This window comes from Mugil cephalus, chromosome 3 (assembly GCF_022458985.1).
Source record: "Mugil cephalus isolate CIBA_MC_2020 chromosome 3, CIBA_Mcephalus_1.1, whole genome shotgun sequence".
In the NCBI taxonomy this organism is placed as follows: domain Eukaryota; kingdom Metazoa; phylum Chordata; class Actinopteri; order Mugiliformes; family Mugilidae; genus Mugil; species Mugil cephalus.
In genome coordinates this window covers 23,284,037-23,306,829 of record NC_061772.1, presented here as the reverse complement: position 1 = coordinate 23,306,829, position 22,793 = coordinate 23,284,037, and the positions used below count along the sequence as shown (strand labels likewise).

Sequence of the window (22,793 nt, the reverse complement as noted above, 5' to 3'; positions counted from 1 at the left end):
CTTCCGGGTTACGTTTCTGGGTTAAACTGATGATGTAATGAGTATTAATAAACACAAGGGGGCGGTACATTCACTTACTAAACAGTAATAGTAATAAACATATCTTTTATTCTAGAAAGTAGTTTACCCTCACAAAAGTACAAATGCCAGATATTTAAAATGCACAGACGCAGGTGGACAAGCAAATGTACAATCCCATGTCCAGAGATTAGAAATATATTAGAAATATCTTCTTCTTCTTCTCCTTCTACTTCTTCTTCTTTTTAATCTCACAAGTTCCTGCACTTTAGGCCTTTGAGGAAGGACATTTCAATCCTGCGTGTGTGTTGTACACGTCAGAGTTGACAGTAAAGATGACTTTGAATCTGTTGTGGATTACGCATAAAAACATGATTTATAAATAGTAAACCCGAGACAGACATGCAATATGTTGAAAAGGACATTACATAGCTGTTAAGTCTTCTTAATTTAACTTGTCTTCTTGTCTGTTCTCGGTATGTTCTGGAGTCATCGGACTGCAGCTGTAAGTTTTTATTGACGTTTAATACGCCAGATGGTGAAACAGTGTGTCTCATTTTCCTCTCAGACAAAGTCTGTGCCACATAATACAGCTAAGCCCTCTCTCTCGGCGTAATGTTTCTTAGAGGCAGGAGGTACTGTATTATAAGTTAGGAAAGATCATAGATTAACTGAGTTGACTGCCAAGTGTGCTGTCACCCTGCAGTACCTTCATTTAATATGTACTGATTTGTGAATAGTGATCTGCTGTACATAGACGCAGACCTGGTGCAAAGCAGGTTTAAAATTACAGCAATGTAGGCTTCGTCTCAGGTCACAACCTCAGCTGATTATTATCATTCATTCATCTAGTTTCAGCTCTACCCAAAGTTTCTGTCCTAGACGCAAGGCATCTTGTTACAGTCCACATATTGCGAGAGTGTACATGAAATTCTATATCCACTATTATGTAACACGGAAAAAAAAAAAAAGATGAGCCCTCCATGAGCTTAACAAATAACTGGTTAGTTAAGGTTTTAGTGTACTCACTGCATACACTGTAAACACTGTTGTTTTGCAATGTCTCATGTTGTGACTAATCGAAATAAAAGAACAAACAAAAACAAATGTAAGTAAAATAAACAATAAGTTAATACAAATACAATAATATTAAATAACAAGGCATGAAATAATGTACTTCACTAGCACATTATTTTATTTTATTTTTTACGTTTTATCTCTCATCCAATTGGTTGTTGTTGGTAAAGAGGCGGGATCATTCATCCCATTGGTTCAGCCCCGGAATACTCTCTTTCTATTGGCTAACTCTGACGTCACTCAGGAAACGCTTCGTTTCCCTCTTCCTGTGTTACCGCCCTTGGGTTGAGTGAGACACCAGGGGAAAGCTCAGAAGGAACATATCGCAATTCATTGGGAGGACTTGTGTTTTTTTGGACGCTCCGTTGTCTGGTCCTCATTAGCCTCAGGTAAGGCAACAGATAGCACTGTGGGCTTTTAAATTAGTACGTTAATGCAATGGCACGGGACAACCGCGGTGTACTTTTAGCCTGGTTTAGCTTAACGGCTACCGAGTTGAGTCAACTGCCAGTGTTAGCACGCTAGCTTCCACATCTCAGCGGGCTGATTTGTGTGGTGTGCTGCATCCGACAAATGTTGCCAAGTTACCAGAGAAAGTGCTCCACGAATTATTTATGTCTGTCTGTGACTGTGTATTAGCTAACATACAGATGCTTTCGCTAAGCGGCGGTAATTAACGATTGAAGGTGTTTACTGTCAATGTGATAAGTGAACATGGCTGCTGTGTTACCACCTGAGTAACACACTCAATGCATGTAGTTGTCCTATATGATGTTTTACGGCTCAGGCAGAGTCCTCAGTACGCTCGGTATGTAGGATTTATTCAATCTGAGCTGCCCATCCCTCCCAGCCAGACAATGCATTGTGCAGACAGGGCATGAATGCACCCTGTGTTTGTCTAAGACAAGAGTTTCAGTATTTTAAGGGCATACTTTTAGTGGGATGACTCACGGCAGTAGTGTGGCCATCATGGGAAAGACTGTAGCTTTGTCAGCTGTTTTACCTGTTAAGTGAAGTGCAAGGTCGCATGGGTCAACTACTGCCACCCAATAGCTAATACGAGGATTTATGAGATAATAAACAGGAGCATTGTGATCAGCAGGGCTCTGTGGTGAGTAAAGGGCGTGGTGCTAGTCTTGAGGAGGACGTCTGCTCAGGGAAGTGTGGTTTTCCCTTTAAGCCTGCAGGCAGGTGGCCACTTGAAGCTGAAAAGCAGGTATCAAGTGGAATGTGGTGTTTTCGGTGCCCACTATACCACCTGGCTCTTCAGATTGAGGTGTATTTTATCTCCATGCTGAGCATAAGGGCAGGGCACTCCTTGAAATCTGTTATCATTACATAATAATGTACCGTGTATCTTGAGTGTGCTTGTTAAACAGGGAGATATACAAAGAAACACCCTACTTCCTGTGTGGCCCTTTGTCAAATTTCGAGAGCTGGAGTGAAATAAATGTTGAATGACCAACGTAGTTTTTTTTTCTCTGAACTGTATCTATTCACTTAACACTTAAGTCATCTTCCTTATGTACTGCAGTGAAGATCTCTTACTGACAGCATGATCAGGCCCCTTCTGTGCTTATTCTTTCTCTGTCTCCCTCCATCTGTTTTCTGTCATTTTTCTGTCTCTTAGGAGACTGAAAACAGAAACGATAAAAGGAGAAGTGAGTAACATCAGGGTGGAGAAAAGCATAAAACTGGAGGAGAGTAGGTGGGAGCAGGAAGTGCAGAGTCTTGTCCCATGGGTAGCATAGCTGGGTCATTCTAACTATAGTCTTTTTGCGTGCTGTCGGGGCGGTGTGCTACAATAATGCAACACCAGTCGGTGCTTCCTGTTCATCTTTGAGCTTCACATTACTCTTCCTCCAGCTTCTGTCTCAGACCTTAATATGTCTGACATCCTTGCCAAAAGAATGTAACTTGAATAAACCCCTAGTTAATGCTTACTGCTAAGTGATATATAATGGCTTTGCTCCTGATAGCAGATATCACACACCATCGCTTTTTGAAAGAAGATAAGTGTCTCGCTATTTGACTCGAAACCAGTTCATGTATTTCACAGAGGAGGTTCTAACAACAAAGGTAGAAAAATCTGTTGTACAGGTTACAGTCCCCTCCTCTTTAACCTAATTTGCAATTTGTGAAAAAAGAAAAAAAAAAGCGCAAATTTTTCTTCCTACATAAAGAAATGGCAGTAAAAAATATTCTAATGTTGTTTGTTACTTCTTAGTTGGTTATTTTGCGAGACTTTATCCACCATTAAAATAATTATAATAATGCCTGTCATTTCATTTTGTTATTGTTGCTATTGATATATGTGTTTATTGTGGTTTTGGTGGGAAAAATAAGAACAAAATATCCAACACATTTAATTGTTTTACTTCTGTCCAGTAGCCTGGGTGTACAGGTCAGTGACGGAAAGCTCAAGGTGAGAGTGCAGACAGGTTTGCAGTATTACTGGCTTCGAGCCATCTGTTGTTGTGTTGAAGGATTAGAAACGAGGAGAAAGGAATCAATCGGAATCGACTAATGGAGCCTCTCAGTGTCTCCACCTTAGCCTGAGCCCACCCATTGTCGGCATTATCCCTATCTGCATGCTTCTTTTCTCCTCTGTCTATTACTGGAGACAGTGGCTGTTGTTGTAAATCTGGTGATAAGTTTCTCAGTAAAGTGGAAATTGAGAGAAAGTTGGATAATGTGGTAAAGTGTGTTATTTTGAGCTCATCTCATAAGAGCATTATGTATGTGTGCCTGTGCGTGCACACGTATATACACGTGTGTGACTTGTGATCATCTAAGGCCGTAGTCTCCGTTTTTTTTTTCCTGATCCTGTCCAGATATGTAATATGCATTTCCTTCTGCTCACCATAAGAGTTTGTCTGGGAAATTAACTTAAACTAGGACCAGCCAGTGATAAATCATACATATGATGCCAGAACAGTCACCTGGAAAAGTAAATAAAGTTTTAGTTCTGGATATGAGACTTTTTTTCCTTATATTCCAAATATATTTCTAATATAATGGAAATCTGGCATGCTGTAAAGGCTGGATACATTCGTGATTACTGTCTGACTTTAAGAGATGAACAAAACTCCCTTTTCCAGACACTTGCGTCAATGACTTGTGACGTTATCACGAGAAACAAATCCTTGTGCTGTTCCGCAAGCACAGCACAGACGACCAGTGTTTAGTTTGCAGCACGAAGGATGATTTTCATATGATTTGTTTGCATGGCATGTATTCAATCCTCTTAAAATTACAGTTTTATATTTTTTTTCACATAATATTCCAAGCTGAGGTCTTCATTGTGGCCCTGACTTTAATGTCCATTTACCATTAGCTCAGCTTCAATTTGGCTGATTTCCCTCCTCACTCTCAGCAGAAGTAACATGAGAGATTTCCAGGAGAGCAGCTTCGAGGCATCTTTAAAATGATCTGATCGGCCGGAGCGTAGATTTGTTTACATCTGCCGTAAACCAAAACCAAATGTTGGAGAACATGACTAAAATGTTTGTTTTCTGGAGGTTCTTCACAGAACTGAGAAGAGATGTTTGTTTTATAGTTTTATAACACAGGTCTAAGCAGAATTATGATTTGGTGTTTGCTGTGACACCATAAATATTCAAGTTAAACTATACACCACAGAGCTGTTTATAAATATGTTTCAGTCTGTTAGCTAGTTGTTTATTTTATTACAACCATCCAGCTCTAAGTGTTCTTTGTGATGAAAGGCGGTATACTTATTTATTTTTGCTCAGTCAAGAAGGCTCCGCTGTTATGTGTAAAAGTAAAATCAAAATCTTTGGGGAAGTTCGTTGCAGTTACTGCAGTCCCACAGAACAAGCCCTGATTTAGGAGAATGAGAATGAGTAAGATCAGAAAAACCTATTAATCACAAGCATGATAGTGCTGTACTTGGGTTGTTTTTCACGGTCTGGTTAAACAGTAGAACAGTAGGCTCAGATCATTGTTGTAGATCATAACATTCACACGCTTTGATTAAAGTAATCAGTGTTGACATTTGAGCCCGGCTTCATATGCTGACACTCACCAGTTCGGTTATGGCTCTCGTAATCGTTTCAGAGATGAATGTGAGTGGCTGCAGGGGAGTAAATGGACGAGGTGAGGAGAAGAATTAGCCGAGGACAGAGCCTGGATTGTGGATCCACAGCCAGAGACACAGGCGGGGTCAGTGTCTTAGAGGAATTCTTAGGGCTGGAGAAATCAATCAGGCAGCTCCAGGGAAATGGTGCTACGCGTTGAAAAAAATCCTTAAGTTTGTTTTTCTGCTGTCACTGAGTTTAGAGATGGTGCCGTATTTTACAGTCACACTTACAGATCTGGGGCATCTAAAGACAGAAACTACAGCAACAGTCCTTACTTTGATTACTTGTAAACTAATTCAATCACGCATTAATAATAGTTTATACACAAGCCCATACAGTTTTAAAATAACTTACGTTTGTAACACATGACAATTATTTATGCCAGTACGAGTGGACAAGTGATTTGGAGAAAAGTCATCTGTGGAGTCCTACAGGGAAATGATGAGGTCGTTTAGTGTTCGGACTGTGGCGTGGGAGCGGGAACTGAACGCTGGAGCCTCTTCATTTTGTTTGACAGGACACACACTTCAAACTCAGTCACTTATCTGAGCTTTGTTTTATCTTAACTATGGAGTTATGTTGACGCCCCTTTTGTCTCAAATGAAAAAACATACACTTGCGTTGCCATATCAATTCATATTAATGTCTTTTGTGACTTGCACAACTTTGGGATACGTTAATGTTGTTTTCAGTGGTCCTTATGGGAGTGATCACATGACCCCTCCAAGCCTGAGAAAGTTCTTCCTTTGTTCAGCTGTGTGTGCGTTATTGCATCATTGCGAGGCCTTATTATCAAGGCCATCTGTGATCAACTATTGTTTCACATGGATGAGATAAACACTGTGCAATTCCCTTTCATTGTTTGGATTAGCTAAATTCAAAGGTCCTTTCCATCTCTCATCATGTGTGTGTTCCTCATGTTTCTTTGCAGATAGCCTCTCCCTGGTCTGGAGCAATATAAGCCCGAGAAGAAGCAGTGTGGCCGTGGGTTCAGTGTTGCTTAGCAAGCTATACCCAGCACCATGGCGTTGTCGTTTAAGAAGGATCTGGAGAAGTACAAGGATTTGGACGAAGATGAGATCCTCAACAAGCTGTCGGCGGAGGAGCTCAAACAGCTGGAGACGGCCCTCGAGGAGATGGACCCTGAGGTCAGGGCTCGGTGAGGGTTGGAGGAGCTCCAGGGCTCTTTAGTGGGAGGAAGTTCCTGTAGCCAAAGGGTTTAATGGAAAATGGCCAATTTAAAAGAAAAGAGTTCATGTTTTCATAAAGCTAGTGCAGTCATTGCAGCCAGTATTCTAAGAGACACAAACCTGAATCTTTCACAGCCACTCCACTCAATTGTAATTCTGTATCAACAAGATGCTTCTTGTTGCGGTTTAAATAAGTCAGTCATTGAAATCCAAGTTTAGATTTTGTACTCACGCCCCCTCCAGCCACACGCATCACTCTTAGCCTCTGTGGTTGCAAGAATAATAGCCGCATCAGCGCTGTCAGCTTATTACCATGTGTTTGTTTATCTGTGAGTGGAGCACAGCACTGGCCATAGAGTATAAAGAAATGCCTCCCTATCCATGGGATGTTTTATTGAAATTCCATCTTAACCAAGTGAGACAAATCACCCTAGAGGAAACAGTCTGCAGCAATGGGAAAATAATTAATCTGTGCAACTCATGTCATGATAGACAAAGTAAATTTGTGCATATAAAATGAAGCACTGCAGTCGGTAATAGTTGCTGCAGTGTGCACAAGCTGCCTCATCTAACTTTTTTAGATTTCAACATATCTGTCCACTGGAGCTTGGGTTGTACCTTCTCAAGGGATCAATGCTGAGCCTGTGTCACTGTAAGCATTTGTACATATGTGCTGGTGACTTGGCAATTAAAAGGCTCTGTTTAAGGTTCAAGTAAATAAAGGCTAAACAGGCAGTTTTTACAGCTTTTCCCATTTGCGTCACTGCAGTGCTTAGTTACATTTCTGGGGAGGTGCACGGCAGGCTACATAGCAGGGTACAAAGCTTTAAACCAACCTACAGCGTACCTACCGTGTAGCTATGATGTACAACCGTAAATATGACTTTACTTACCTACAACAAAACTGGTTGCATTTTGTGTTAGTCATTATATCCAGGCATCAAGTTAAACCAGTTCACAAAACATTCATTTCCTGTTTGAGGAGCTGGTAATTCATGTTTGTTTTCCATGAAATTCCTTCGTCTATAACAACTACCACACTCGGCTGAAGGTGCAAAAGATAAACTGACGTTCGTTTGCAGCATTTAACCCACATCAGCAGTTAATTCTTGTATTGTCCTTAATGCATGATATTTTTCACAATTTGCATGACTGCATATTTTTCTGCAAACACTTATATTGACCAGCATTTACCGGAGCATAGATCCAAGAGTTTGTAGTGAGCATTTTGACTTGTCCATCAGTTGACGTGTCTAACGTGGCTCCTTGTCTCCTCTCCTCTCAGAATGCTCTCCTCCCGGCGGGTTTGCGTCAGAAGGACCAGACGACGAAGGAGGCCACAGGATCATTCAACAGGGAACGTCTGCTCAAATACCTGGAGAAGGAAGCCATGGAGTACAAGGACAGAGAGGATATAGTGCCCTTCACTGGGGAGAAGAAAGGTGTGTCTTCTATTAAAGTTTCCCTAATGGAACTACAGACCTCGGTCAAAGAGGAACCAGTTGTCACTTTTGATTTATTACAAAGAAACTCACGATATAATTTGTGCGTCGTTCCTAACTCATCAATCCCATCTGTAGCGAGTTTCTATCACGTTTGTCGCACTGTATTTCTCAAGTGGGATGGAGATTCACGGTCCAGCTGTGTGTCTATCAGCAGCAGTAATTACCGGTCTGCTGTCTTTGCAGGTATTATTAATGCATGTCTGCTCTTATGCAACATAGAGCAGTGTGTGGGGGAGGTGTGTTTGTACCAGGGAATAGGAGGCAGTGAGTGCCAAGGGAGAAGGCAAGTTTTGTCAGATTACTTCAAACTCTGTTAGCTTTAAGTGGGCGTATTGCTTTACTCAGTCACTGATTCAGTTTTGAGAGATTGTGACGTATTCGGTTTGCTTAAGTCTGCAACTCACGCTGCTGTCCGTTTCTTTTTTTAGAAGGAGCATCTATGCAAATTTGTGTCCTGTTTTAATGGGGGTGATATCTGAACTTGTTTTGTTGGATTTTTAAGTCACTCCGTTTAGCTAAGAGGTTGGCCGTGCTTAGCATTACATTAACATCTCGATGTCATGTAGGTAATAATTCATTTTGCAGCCATTTAAATTGGTTACATATAATACTAACCATCGTTTAGTTTGTCTTTTTAACAGGCATACGTTCCTGGAGTATTATCTCTGAAAGTGCAATAATACTTAAAGCATTGCATGTGGAATTTATCATCAACACAATCTGTGATATCACGTAGTTGTGTGGCCATGGGGGTAATATACAACACAGTGGATTGTTTGTGGCAGGAATGTTTCTCACACAAGTGTGAAATTAACACCCGCAGCTGAACCAGATGGGATTACTGTTACTGTAAAAACTGAAATAAACTCAACTTCTCAACAGGTTGCACAAGACATTATTGCATTGAATGTGTCAGAAGAGACAGTGATGCGTCTCTTTTCCGGGTAGCGTAGCAGAAACCCAAGAGAAAAGTGAGCAGAAACAATACTCTGCAGGAAGTCTTTTCAAGAGGACGGAATTCCTTTTGTTGGTCTCTCCAGAGACTTGAAAGCTACTCCCGCGCTGTAGAGGAAATATGGAACTGACATCTTCCCCTGACCTAACAGTGGCCTGTTGGAAATTATACTCCATCTGTGTGTGTGTGTGCTCCCTATGACTACATGGAAAACTCCCATCACTGTGGTGGTTCTGTGGAATGCAGATGGTTTTCTCCCCCTTGTTATACTCACCCCCTGCTGATAGATAATGTGGTCACGAGTGTTTGCGTCTCTAGCTTCAATAACACAGGCAAGTTTAGAGGAAAACAGGCCCGTGAAATGCCATGGTAACTATTACAGCCCTTTAGCATCGGGCCAGTCCTAATTATATGACTTTATTACATATTGCTTGAATTTATCCCTGCTGCTGATCCTTAATTTCCTTCAGGGTTTGCCATTATTATTGTTGTTATTAAGTTCTGTTGTCGGTGGTTGAAGTTAATTATCTTGAGAACTAATATTGTGCAGTACAATCAGTGGAGTGTCAGAACAAAAGTAGAGTACTCGTAGCGCTTAAGGCATACTTTGTCTGATAAAACACCGTGCTTGTTGAGGTCACAGTGGAGGCGGACCAGTTGCACAAGTGAAAACACACAAACACGCAGCAGTTCTGCACAGAATTGCTTCCAGCATTCAGTGTTTCTTAGTAATTGCATAGTTGAAGAAAACACTTGCGGTCTTAAGTTAATTAGTGTCACTTTTTTGGATTTATTTGTTCGTTATGTTCCCTGTGGGTGAGCTGTTTACATATACCTAGTTAGAATTAGGAAACACTGCACTTAAATTGTTTAACCTAGATTAAATCAATTGGGTAGCCTTACACAAGCTTCTTGTGATACATTGCAAGACAGGACAATCCTCCTGAAAGAACGGTGACAGCTTCATAGACTGCCCTGATTGCACACACTTTTCAGTTCTGCTCATTTAGTTAAAGCCACTCACACATACCTCAGTCTCCTTGTCCTTAATCCGTTTTACCATATCTTGGGATCATTGTCCGTTTGGAAGACCCATTTGTGACCAAGCTTCAACTTTGTGGCTGATGACTCTAGATATTGCTGCTATATCCACATAATTTTCCTTCTTCATGAAGCCATCTATAATCTGAGGTGCCCCCTGCACCCGAGCACCGCCGCAGCATGATGCTGCTACCTCCGTGCTTTACAGCTGTGATGGTGTTTTTCCGCCTCCTCCATTTTCCTCCAGACATGAAGGCGATCATTATGGCCATGTCATTTTAATGGTGGTTTTGAAGCAGTGTCCAGGACTTGGACTTGTTTAACCGTGGCTATAGATATTTTTCTAGCTGTTTCCTCCAGTGTCTACACATGATCCTAGTTTTTCTACCCAGGCTGTTCATCCTTAGGAGACTGTTTTCGTCGGGTGGTGTGATGACTGCATGGGTCTTTGTTTTTAACTGGCGTTTTTATCATTACCTCACTGAGTCAGTTGCCAAGATCTGTAACTGAGATATTGTTTTTAAGGGAAAACAAAAGGCAGAACAATTCCCAACCATCTTTTCAGTTGACCCTTATATGGACTGTATCCAATTTTCCTGTGCAACGAGGGATTATGACTGACATTGCTGGTGTGTTCAGTTTCCTTTTTGACAATGTGGTTCTTGTAAACGTCCTTGTTTACTGATGGTCTGATTTTTTTTATAATATTGCAAACATTCATTTCAATCAGTGATCACAACAACATGTCAAAATCCTGAATCTTGGCTAAGTTGAAAAGTTACGTTACATAACATCTATGGTCAGTGTCTATCGGCTTAGAATTTCCTCTCACAGGCACCGCTTTGTTGCTGCTAAGTCAGTTTTTTCCCAACATTTTTACGTAGACCCCCATTTAGTTAATGACACGCACTCCTCTGGGATCATACAGATGACTTGAGGCTTGCCTCTGTCTTTTCTCGCTTCTCATGTGTCGCTCCAGAGGGACTGGCACAGGATGCTGCCTGATGACTGTATTTACTGTTTTCTTGCTTTCAGGAAGTGCCAGAGCCCCCACTGGGGACCAGTTCTAACCGTTTGAGGGGCTTGACTGACTTTGAAGGAGGGGAACGAGGGGAGGGCCTCCTGCACGGGGTGTTTTGTTTAAGGAGACAGGCATATACTGGAGAGGCAGCAAATGGCACCCACTGCGCTGGTCTCTCTGCCCAGCGCAAGTGTCTGCTGGCCCAGCAGCGCAGTTCAGATTAGACTCAAGTCATTGTTGCTTGACTTCCTTTGCGCTGTCTGTTTCTTCCCTTCGATGGGTTACTATGGCAACGCCGTGGTCGTCAGACAGCCACGGCCGGGCCGACCTCGGCTTGTCTGAATCTCGGGGAATGTTGTGTAAAACAGCGGGAGGCCTAGACTTATTCAAACAGCACATTTCTGTCGTTCACACTTCACCAACTTGTCAGAAACATTACTTTAATTATAAGCAGACGTGGACGATTCGTTTTAAAATTTAACAATGTTCGGTCGCAGTGGATGCGGTTGTTTTAACACTGTCCAAATAAGGTAAAAACTTCAAAGTGAACAAATGAGTTTTCGGTGCCAGTGTGCGGTTCATGAAAGAAAACACGAACACTCAAAACAAAGGATTCAAAGATGAAAGTATAAGATGTGGTGACTCCAAATAAAAGGTCTCATTAGCACTGGTGTGAATTTGTGCGCATCTCGGTTATAGATTTGCTTTTTTACTTGTATTCACACTCAGTCTTGCTGTCTCACGACTGGGCAAAAGAATCTGAGTGATTTCAGGAAAATAACGAGTCACATTAACAAACAGTTGAACCTTTGTTATAGAACTGGGAGCGTAACATCTTATCAAATGTTCACCTGCCTGGTCGTACCTGTTTGTTCTGTCTTTGAGGATGTGAAAGTGATTTATTGGCTTCCCACATGTATAAAGAGCGAAACTCTGGCTGAAACTCTTCTGTTCTTCTTTCCTCTTAGGAAAAGTGTTCATTCCGAAGCAGAAACCAATAGACACACGCAAGGAGGAAGTCACAACCCTCGATCCAGAGTTAGAGGAAGCTCTGTCCAGTGCTACGGATACAGAACTGTGCGATCTAGCAGGTAAGAAATAAATAAATAAATACAAGATGTCTTTGTTAAAAGCCTTTAAAAGCCTCTAAGAGGGTGTCTCTCTAAGCTTTTAGTAGTTGTGAGGACTTTCAGTCTGCCTGACGCCAGTCTTTGCTGGACAATAAAACACAGGCTCCTTTCACTGCGCTTGTCCCATGGCCCTGTAGTTTACTGAGCGTGTTGATAGGGGGAATGAAAAGGCTCACTGAGTTAAACAACGCCCCTTGTCTTGTGTGCCCGTGTAGATTTAGTTACCGTCATTTGTATTGAACCCATGCGCTGATTAGTCAAAACAGTTAGTGAGTCTGGGATTTGTTTTTGTTTGCAGCTATCCTGGGTGTGCACACGCTGGTCACCAGCACCCAGACATACGACGGAACTGGATCTAAAGACTCCTACAACAGTGAGTCCGATGAGGAATGTGACACCGATTCAGAAGGACAAAAAAGATCAATATCTTCACATCAGCCTGTTTGTTTTTTCCAGATGTGATCAAAGGGGAGAAGATGAACCCGGTGTTCGATGAGCCTCCCAATCCCACTAACGTAGAAGAAACTCTGCAGAGGATAAAGAGCAATGACAGCTCCTTAACAGAGGTCAACCTCAACAACATTAAGGTACGTGGAAACACAATCTTTCAGAGTGTGTGTGTGTGTGTGCGCGTTTGTCAATCCCTGGACCAATGGCAGTGTGTCTTTGTCGGTTTTCCCCAGAACATTCCCATTCCCACTCTGAAGGACTTCGCCAAAGCCATGGAGAAGAACACGCACGTGAAGAAGTTCAGCCTGGCGGCGACACGGAGCAACGACCCGATCGCTGTGGTGAGAGGGAGTGGTTTGTGGGTCGCTAACAGCCGCGTCGACGCCCGACGACTCCGCTTTTACGCGATGTGTTTCCTCCTCCTCATTCTTCATTCTCCTCTCAGGTGTTCGGCGAAATGCTGCGGGAGAACAAGACGTTGCGAAGTTTGAATTTGGAGTCCAACTTCATCACCGGGGCAGGCATCAAGGCTTTGGTTGAAGCGTTGAGAGACAACGACACGCTCACGGAGATCAAGATAGACAACCAGGTACAACCGAGATGAGGAGGGTTTTGTCTGCCATCATTGTAGTAACCTTAAGACTTAAATTATTTAAGAGTGAGAGTTTCTAGTAAGTCCATGAAGTTGTGAAGCGGTTGTACAGAAGTGTGACCTCTGTGTTTTTGTGTGTACTTCAGAGGCAGCAGCTGGGTACCAGCGCAGAGATGGAGATTGCTAAAATGTTGGAGGAGAACAACAGCATAGTGAAGTTTGGCTACCACTTCACCCAGCAGGGGCCTCGGTCCAGAGCTGCCGCAGCCATCACCAAGAACAACGACTTGGGTATGATACATGCACGAGGCTATGTGAGATTTGTTCAAACTCGCAAAAGCAGCGTGAGTTGTTCCGTCTCACCTGATACCTGCGTATAATGATGAGTCATTACCACACTTAAACATCTGTTCAGTCTCTTACATCACGAGACATCCGGTCCACAGTGACGAACTCTACTCTTTCTTTTTAGCTCCTCCTCATCCTCCTCCTCTCAGGGCCGTGGTAGCACAGGTCTGATGCATGGGTGTGGCTCCCGAGTGTGTCACTGCATCAGTTATAACAGCGATTTCTTTCACAGTGTTTGAATGGAGCATTCACCGCATTAACTATGAGGATACTGACGCAGGGCTTAAAGTATTCCGGCACCGTGCCGGACATCCAGTGTGTGGTGTTTGATCGCGATTACCTACTCTATGTGGCCTAGTGCTATTTATAAACATACATTATTATAATCATTTTGCATATAGTATTAAGCTATCCTTTATCCTTTACCAAAATATGTTGGATTCATGTTAATATGTACTTGTTAATATGTACATGTTAATATGCATGTGAATTGTAACTCACTCTGGATTTGTTTTTACTTTAAGCCCTGCTGACGTAACTTAAGAGTGACGACATTACACTACTTTCCGCCCCCCTGTTCACGCTGTCACTCGCACATGCTGAAATAAACTTTGCCCGCACAGCTCACGGTGACTCACGTAGTGTCTTGACGATAAACTAACTAGGCCTGTGGCCGCGCCTTCTTTCTTTCCCTTCACCCTTGTTTTTTGCTCTCCAGTCCGCAGGAGGCGAGTGGAAGGGGACCAGTAGGGACGGAGCCCGACCCGCCTCCCAGCCGACCCTGTGCTTCATCTCATCATGTGGAATAATTTCAGCCAATGCCCCGGTCTCATCTCACTGTGTGGAAACTTTAGTCTTGTGCCAAACGGCGGGGCAAGGCGCGCTCAGCCAGAACATAACACCTGAGAAGAAGGGAAATAACTGGAATTGCCCTCTCCCATACACATGTTCATACCTATGTCTATTACTATGTTGTTATTGAAGGTGTAAATCTCCCTAGGTTTTAGTCATTCCATTTCAGCTGCTCCTTCAGCCTTTTTTTTTTTTTTTTTCCTGTCTAGACTTTTTACTTGCTTTTCTCCTTTTATACGGCGCTATAATAACCTGAAGAAAACCAAGTAACGGGATCAACGATAACCGCTTTGTATAAACAGTAACGTTTAGATACTCCGTTGTTAAGAGTTTGCTGTTCGGGGTGGAAGTCCTGCACTGAAGCAGCAGAGTTTGAGGGAATATCTCTGAAGCTGATGATTGCACCTGCCTAGATTTTAGCTTCAGAAAGTCAGTGTCAGACCAGTCTGTAGGGAAGGTTTCAGCTTAGCCATGACGAGTAGCCGGCAAACCATGTCTAGACTGCACAGCTGTCTGTTACCATGTAAAAAGTAATGAGGAGTAATAACTCTAATGTCACTCTTGTACATTGCATGAGCAGAGTGGTTTGCAGATGTTGTTAATTGGAGTTGCCTTGTAAAGCCAGCATGACTGTCGGACTCGTGTTTGTAATGCTTGGCGCGTGCAAGAAGTTTCTATGTTATTGCTGATCTTAGACAAGACGGTTGACACACTCAAAGCCGCCTCATGTGAAATATATATACTGTCGGTGCATACTGTTTCCAATATCGCTTTACTGTTATATTCTAATTAAAGATCTTCTTTTGATACGGTTCAGATTCTAATATCGGTTATTCTGATCACTTTTATGCCTCGACGTGAAATTATGAGTGGATTTTGATACTTTCGATCAAACGGAAGTGGGGATTGGATTGTTAAAGGAACGCGATATTAATCCTTGTCCAGACTGCAAAACGTTGTAAACGACAGCTGAACACACTGGGTTTCTCTGATGCTTAACCATGCCAAAGACTAACATGCAGTGCTTAAAGTGTCAATACTGGACTTGATGGTTATTGTTTCAGTTTTTAAGGACACGCGTTGGTTCATCGGATCGTTCTGTGAGACGTTGACAAACAGTTTGCGTGAAACTTCTCGGTTTTACTTCTCAGGTTGCGGCTGCTTATGAAATGTTTCTTTGAACTGCGACTCCCATGTAAAAGTCCATTTGGCTCCTGGCAGTCATTCATTAGGAACCGATGACAACAGCTTAACTCCATTATAGGTACCTTAACCTGCTTGCAGTGGATATAACAGGACTAATTCAGGAGTTACTTGAAACTTGTATATACTGTTCGTGTGTAATAGGAACAATATGCTGGCATGAAGTCGTCACTTGTGAACATCATGTTTCTGTTGACCAAAAAACTATTCTTTCCTCAGCTTCACATTCCTTGGACAAGAGCTGTACTATGGGTTTTTATATCTGTGCACTTTTTCCATGTTCATATCGGCTAGTATTCTTGAAACGTTTTGTTTTTGCATTACTGTGTTTTTTTTCGTTGTTGTTTCGTTTTTTTGTTTTTCTGGTGGATGGTCGGTTAAAGCAGAACACTGCTTCTTTGCTTTGGGCTTGTTAACAATATTCTGTGATTCCTAAATTGTATTTTAATTGTGAAATACCATCTCAAATTTAAGGTCTGCACACACATACGGACCCTGATCCGACTGATGCGTGTGTGTAAAATATATATATATATATATAAATTTACACAAGTCACTGCTGAGTTGTTGTTTTTTTGTACCTTTAATCAAATCCCAGGTGTTAACACAAGGAATATGTATTATTATAAAATACTGGTTAAACCTCACTGCTGAATATAAGACATCCTCAACAATAAATGTTTTTACATACTCTCTTGCATTCACTCTTTTCTTACTTTAACAACACGACATAGCTTACAGAATTTATGCTGTTCTGCCTGTTTTCATTTCATTATCAAGCTCAGATACACACCAATCAGCCACAACATTAAAACCACTGACAGGAGAAGTAAATAACATCTTGTGAGAATGCAAAGTTCTGCTGGGAAACCTTTGGTTCTGGCATTCATGTAGATGTTACTTAGACATGTAACACCCACCACATAAGAATGATATAAATGGTTTAGGAATAACTCCAAAAATAAACATGAAAAACAGCACAAGGTGTTAACCTGGCCTCTAAAGTCACTAGGTCCCAATCAAATCAAGTATCTCTGTGATGATCCATAGAAGCCCCTCCCCTCAACCCATACGACCCTAAGGCCCCCCACTAACAGACACCTATACACAATATTAGGTAGGTGGTCATAATGTTATGCCTGATCAGTTTATATGTCCATTAGGTGTCTCATACACAATTGTGTCTGACATTTAGGAGGAATTCTACCAGTTTCTCATACCGAGCGCTTTCAGAGTGGGTTTCTGGTGCCGCCCTTCAGACACACTCTAAACATGGGATTTCACAAAAAGTTCACAAAGCACAGAAAATGACAGTCAAGATAATAATTATAAAGATTTGTTTAGATGACGTGTTGCTTGATTTAATTCAGGCAAGAGACGAGAAGCACCTGTGAGTGGAGGTCACTTTCAAGTCAGGTTGTATGATGTCTACAGTCATTTCATTTAATACCAACATATTCTATCATATACTGTGATTAAAAAGTGACTTTTGGTCATGTGAAATAGTTAATGTGCACTTCCTGTCTTAATTAAATCCCGGCTGATCTGTGTTCATGCTTCCTTTTCAGAGTTCAATCAACTGAGAGCGAGACACATGTTGCAGACACATGCAAACTCCATTCTGGTGTAATGAGTAGCCTATGGGGAAAGCACCATATCATTACTAGACTAAATCTCACTATTTGTGGGATCTTTGTGAATCTTAGTTTGATTAGTATTTACACTCGAAACATAGCTAAGGCTGATGGGTGTTTCGTCAGGTTGGCATGGAGACATAATACTTGACAAACAGACACTTTATAAAGATTTCTAGGACTTAAACTACCGGATGAAGAAAAGTGTGGACATATTGATGGTACCGGAGTTATCATACAAGTCAGCAAGCTTCTTTTCTATTAAGCCATTGATCAATGGATCAACAAAGTCGAGATTCATCCTGTGGGCATCCTGACATTATCATACAAAAACAATGCCACTAGCATATTATAAAAACCGCCATTCTGTAGCTTGATGTAAGGCTGAGAGGCCTGATCTCAAGTTCAAATGCTATTCTAATAACTGACAGACGGCAGGCCTTTCAGCTTGGGAGGAACTCTGTGTGCAGTACATATATGCACCCTTTAATCAGATCCAGTTTTTGAGATTGTTTGCACATGCCTGGGAGATGATGTAATGCATATGACTCCATCCCTCCCTGAGTTTCCTGTGCCAGAGTGTTGCGGTGAGCTGCTGTCAGAGAAAACTCTGCACTGCTGGCAGCGAACTGTGGCCGGAGGGAGTGTGTGTGTGTGTGTGTGTGTGTGTGGGGGGGGGTGGTGTTGGTGAATGACTCAAGTATTTCCACTCTGCGAGAGTAGTGAGAACGAGAACAGCAGGTTTATGTCACGTCTGTTAATCATAGCAGAAGGCATCATTTCAAAAGGGAAAACATCCAAAACCAGAATCAGAATCAGAGTAAAACTACAGTACAGTTGTGCTCTTATGTAAGTACAGTATAACTGCACCTTCTTTCGGACGTGGCTATTAATACGTGCTGCCTCCACATGTGTAGAAAAAAAAAGAAAAGAAAGAAAAACAGAGTCTAACCAGCGGCTTCTCATCCGTGTCTTTATTTTAGGTGGGTGTTCAGGGTGCACTCTCGTGAACAGGACGCTATGTTTAGTTTTAATAATAGTGGAGAGCCTCTGTTAATCCTTAAAGATGAAGCCTTGAAGGAAATATTCGCAGCTCATCCGAGACCTGGCTCGCAGTGCGCATCGGCACATGTCATTACAGGATTTTTACTTTGGCTTAACATCAAGCAAAAAAAGCCTGGAAAAGCAAAGGCTATAAGTAATAATGTGGGAAAAACACACAAACACACAATCAAAAGCCACCACCAACTTATGAATGGATCATATTACCCATAGCACTTTGGCAAGGGAAATGTCTTTAACTGTTACACTATACTAATACAGTACATATACTAAAAGAGCTTTGAGAGGCTTTTTTTCAGTGCTAAATGACTGATGGAGGTTTCATTTGGAACATCTGTCCACGGTACCCACATGCAACTCACACAACCAGCGTCTGTCAACAACCCCATACTCATTTATCATTTGAGGATTTTGTTCAGATTAACCTTTGGTGGTATTCTTTTTCCACAATTCGTCACCGTCAAACAGCTCAGAAACTCTCTGGATTCAAAGTGAGAGTGGGCGCGGAGCTTTTTGTGGACAGACGTTAAGGTGCCTCAGCCGCATCACACACAGGGGCTTCCGTCTGTAACCTGACGTGTTCACCTGCAGTTGGATTCCCATGCGGATGAGCGCTGCAGTCACGCCTCCGAGCCCAGAACAAAGCCCTCAGGAGTCCCTGTCTGTTGTGACCTCATGCTTCGGGTAAACAAAGGCTCACAGATTACAAGGGAGACAACAAAATGGGAAGGGCATTCATGCTTCGCTGCATTCACACGCAGCCAAGATAAGGGAGTAACACTCACACAGTAAAACGCTACGACGCTGGTAATGTGTTGATTTAAGAGGTAGGCGGGTGACAAATTGAATTTTAAGTAAGGAGGGAATACAAATCATTGACAACGTTCTGCCAAACTCACAACTGTGGCACTATCGTGTTCCAAAGCCCGTTTATTTCCAATCACCTCAAGGCTAGAGCTGACATGTTAACAGGACAATGAGGCCATTGATGGTGTCCTCCAAACAGGGGCCTCGTACCTTGCAGGGTTATGCAATAACTGAGAAACAGCAGACTCACTGGGAGAAAACGGGCAACATCTGCGAGTGTGTGTTTGATCTAACACTTTTGAACCAGAACAGCCGCTTGATTAATTAATAGTGTCTCTCGCATTATAATTAGAAATAGCGGGCAGAGCGCTGCCTGTGTGAGAAGTGATTGCACAAGAAAAGTTTTCCCTCTGCTAAAATCTCCCATGTATCAAAAGCACCATTGACTAAAAAAAAAAGTGCTTCCTGCCCTAAATGTCAGCTTTAACGTGGATACCAGACACCTTTCTATTACAAGCCAGCGAAAGTTGCCACGTCGTGTTCATTTTCCTCTCCTTTGTGTTAAAAATAGTAGCTAATCTAATGTCTTGCACATTCTGCCCTGGAGAAACTGCCAATTTAAATCCTGCATGGAGTGGAAAAATGATTATTAGCAGCTCTGTAAAGGCTTTAAAGCAGTGGCTTGGTTGCAATGAAAAGTTTACAAAACCAAAGAAACATTTGACGTATAAAACATTACTTAGACACTTGTTCAGACAATTTCTACCTCAGTAAGCATGTTAAATGGTTACTTGAACGGTAGTTGCTCCTTGCAGCCTTGCGTAAATGCCCTGGTTATTCAATATTGTGGGATAAACAGAGTCTGTTTATAATCAAACCATCCTGTTCTCTCCAAGAAAAAGCTCAGATTCCTTCAAAATGTTAGGTCGTAAACATTAAAATTTGAATACATTTAAATATGTCTTAAGCGTTCAACTAATACAGGCCCGTTTCTCTTCATTTCTGTTTCACAGAGTTGCAGGATTGACTGGTTATTCACTTGCACCATCTGGTGGTTGGACTTGGTATAGACGCACTGTAATAAATGTCCAGTAGGGGTCAGAAAAAACTAACGTATAAATTCCTCTGGGCATTATTTAGTCTTACTTAGAAAAATGTTATAGTGATATATGGACAGAGGTGTGACATTTAACAGTTGTAACCTTTGTACTTGACTACAATTAGAGCTGTAGTATTCCTGTATCATTTCAAAATAAATGACATATAATACATAATCCACCTGTGCAAAAAACACTCCCACCCGCTTCTCTTTGTCTTCTCATGTGTTATGCTCCCCCAACTCTTATGGCCTGAAATGACCTTCAGTCCCATGAAGCCTGAAGTTATCTAAGGAAAATCAAACCTGCAGCCTACTCTAACGATAAACTGATAGTGGGAGTGATATTGCACTATGTAGTAATGTCCTATCTCCTACAACATGTAGATGAATTAGATCAGGAGGGCAAGAAAGATTGTTGTCATGGTTACACTGTGAACGACGACTACTGATTGCTGCCGCTCTTACTTCTCCTCTATTGCGTTTTATCTTCCTTTTTCTTCCCTTTGTATTTGGCTGTAAGAGAGGGAAAGGCAGCACAAGGGAAGTAATCTGATTCCTGCTGGGGGCCAGTGTACCACTACATTCTGATCACGGGTAGCACGTAGCTTAGATCTTTAGTCAATTTTGTAAGGATAAAAAGATCATCTTAGTTCATTGATGTTTTTTTTCCACTCCATTTTACATAAACGGACCTGCACCGACGTGTTTTGAATAAGTCAAAACTGAAGATGTGGACCAAATTTGACATGAATAATGGACTGATTTGCAGTTCAATCCAAAAAAGTGTCATCTCAAATTGAGAACATCATGTATAATTAATGCATCAAGCTCCCTCCTCCCACTCTCTCTTTGTACTCTTACATAAGTTTAATGACCTGATTTCCATTAGAAAATGTCAGTGAGATTACCGCAGCGTCATCTATAACCAAGAGAAACAAATTGAATGAATTAATCATTAAGAGATCATGAATCTATTTGCTGCGTCCCAGTTTTTGTTCCTCAATCAATCAGATCTTATTGAGGTCCATCGTATGTATCTCAAAGCACCTTGCGCACCATTTGTATTCCCGTACTTCATTTGTTTGAGTAAGAAACATCGAACAAAGTGATTCGAGAGAATCCAGAGCCGAGCTGTGCTCTGAATAATCATGAAGCCTAACAGAGTGAACAGACGAAAGTAACAGGAGGCAGTGAAAATGTACACCAGCTACCCTCCAGTAATGAATACACATTGAGAAGAGCACTGTCCTTCACAAGTGCACAGATTGTCTGGGGTGTTTAATACAGATTTAGCTTGTTGTTCTTTTATGGTCTTTAATTTGCCTTTCTGCAATGATTAACTGGCCTGCTGCTCCTCGGTTTACAGCGTATGCACAGGATGGAGGGCTCGGGTTGATATCTGATAACAAAAAAAAAAAGAAAAGAAAAATGTTATGAGTACGTAGTGACCATTATGAGACAACAGATCACTTATTGTCCATCAAATTGTTAAAAAGAAACACAACTGAAAAACATCAAGGCAGTAGTAATCTACCGTATGTGGAATGTCGGAAGATAAAGCGAACGTTTTGTTTTTGCAGCTATTTCCTTTCCTATGTTTGCAGGGAACATGGGAAATTTGAGCTGAGTAAACAGTTGGCTTATGTTATTGGAGACTTTATGACTGTTCGGCTCTGGAAAATTCCTGTTATATTTTTATAGGTGTGATATTAATGGAAATTTGTTGTCACGTATAATTTGCCATGTGATGGTAAAGCAGGTTCCTTAGTGATACAGCGTCGTCTCCAGATGTGGTCAGTGGTCAGCGGTCAGTGGTCACAGAAACCTGCTGAATGTTTCCACCCAATGTGAAAGTAACACTCCAGTCCTTCCTCTCCATTGTTTGTGTGTGTGTGTGTTGTGGTTTCCTTCTGATGGATAGCACATACACAAGAAAAGTGAGTTAAATAGTTCACTCTTGGACATTAGAGATTGCAGAGTTCCCTGCAGAGAAAAATGAGGAACTATTTTACTACAGTTTAGTGAGACGTATTTAGGTTGTGCTTATTTCATCACTGATGATTAAATATTCGATTAGATAAAAGGAGGCTGCAACATAGACTAAAACAACTCAGGCTTAACACCAACTTGGAGCTAGAAGACAGCAATTCAAGACTGGCTGCCATTTCAATGGTCTATTTTCATTAGGCCACCGAGGTCACTGCTCCACAGTGTTTCAGGTGCCATACATAGGATGGGCAAAAACTTTGTTGTAGATTCTGAATTAAATTGAAATGAATGCATTGTTGTCATGGTACATAAGTACAAAAAAATTATATATGACACATCTGAACAGTGCAAAGATAAAAACAAAACACATAAAAGATACCCACTCACACAGCTACCAATATTCTTTGTGTTTGGTAGGATTATTAGTATTTTATTATTTAATTTAGTTTATTCGTAGTACATTTTTTGTGTTAGCATTGACGTTTGTTCATCAACATCATCGGATGTTATGCAACTATTAATTTGGTCTATATGTCACTTTTGGTTAAATATATAACATATATTTTTACGTTCATCACAGCTAACCCACAATACTTCATTGCCACAGGAGATTTAATGTTTTTTTTAAATTATTATTTTCATATTAATCTATGGTTTTATTAGTTTGAAAGTATAACCGGAAACGGTGTTATTGTTGTTCCTGTTTTACGTCCCTTA

The 22,793-nt window shown here is 41.5% G+C and overlaps 1 protein-coding gene across 1 annotated transcript; it reads left to right on the top strand.

Annotated features, from left to right (window-relative positions):
• Nucleotides 1–1,355: 1,355 nt before the first annotated feature.
• On the top strand, nucleotides 1,356–16,178 carry tmod2 (tropomodulin 2). The gene is made up of 10 exons (XM_047580320.1): nucleotides 1,356–1,484; nucleotides 6,130–6,346; nucleotides 7,674–7,830; nucleotides 11,879–12,001; nucleotides 12,339–12,413; nucleotides 12,497–12,627; nucleotides 12,724–12,831; nucleotides 12,936–13,079; nucleotides 13,229–13,373; nucleotides 14,149–16,178. The coding sequence occupies exons 2-10, from the start codon at nucleotides 6,221–6,223 to the stop codon at nucleotides 14,178–14,180; spliced, it is 1,041 nt and encodes a 346-aa protein (XP_047436276.1). The 5' UTR covers nucleotides 1,356–1,484; nucleotides 6,130–6,220; the 3' UTR covers nucleotides 14,181–16,178.
• Nucleotides 16,179–22,793: the final 6,615 nt, after the last annotated feature.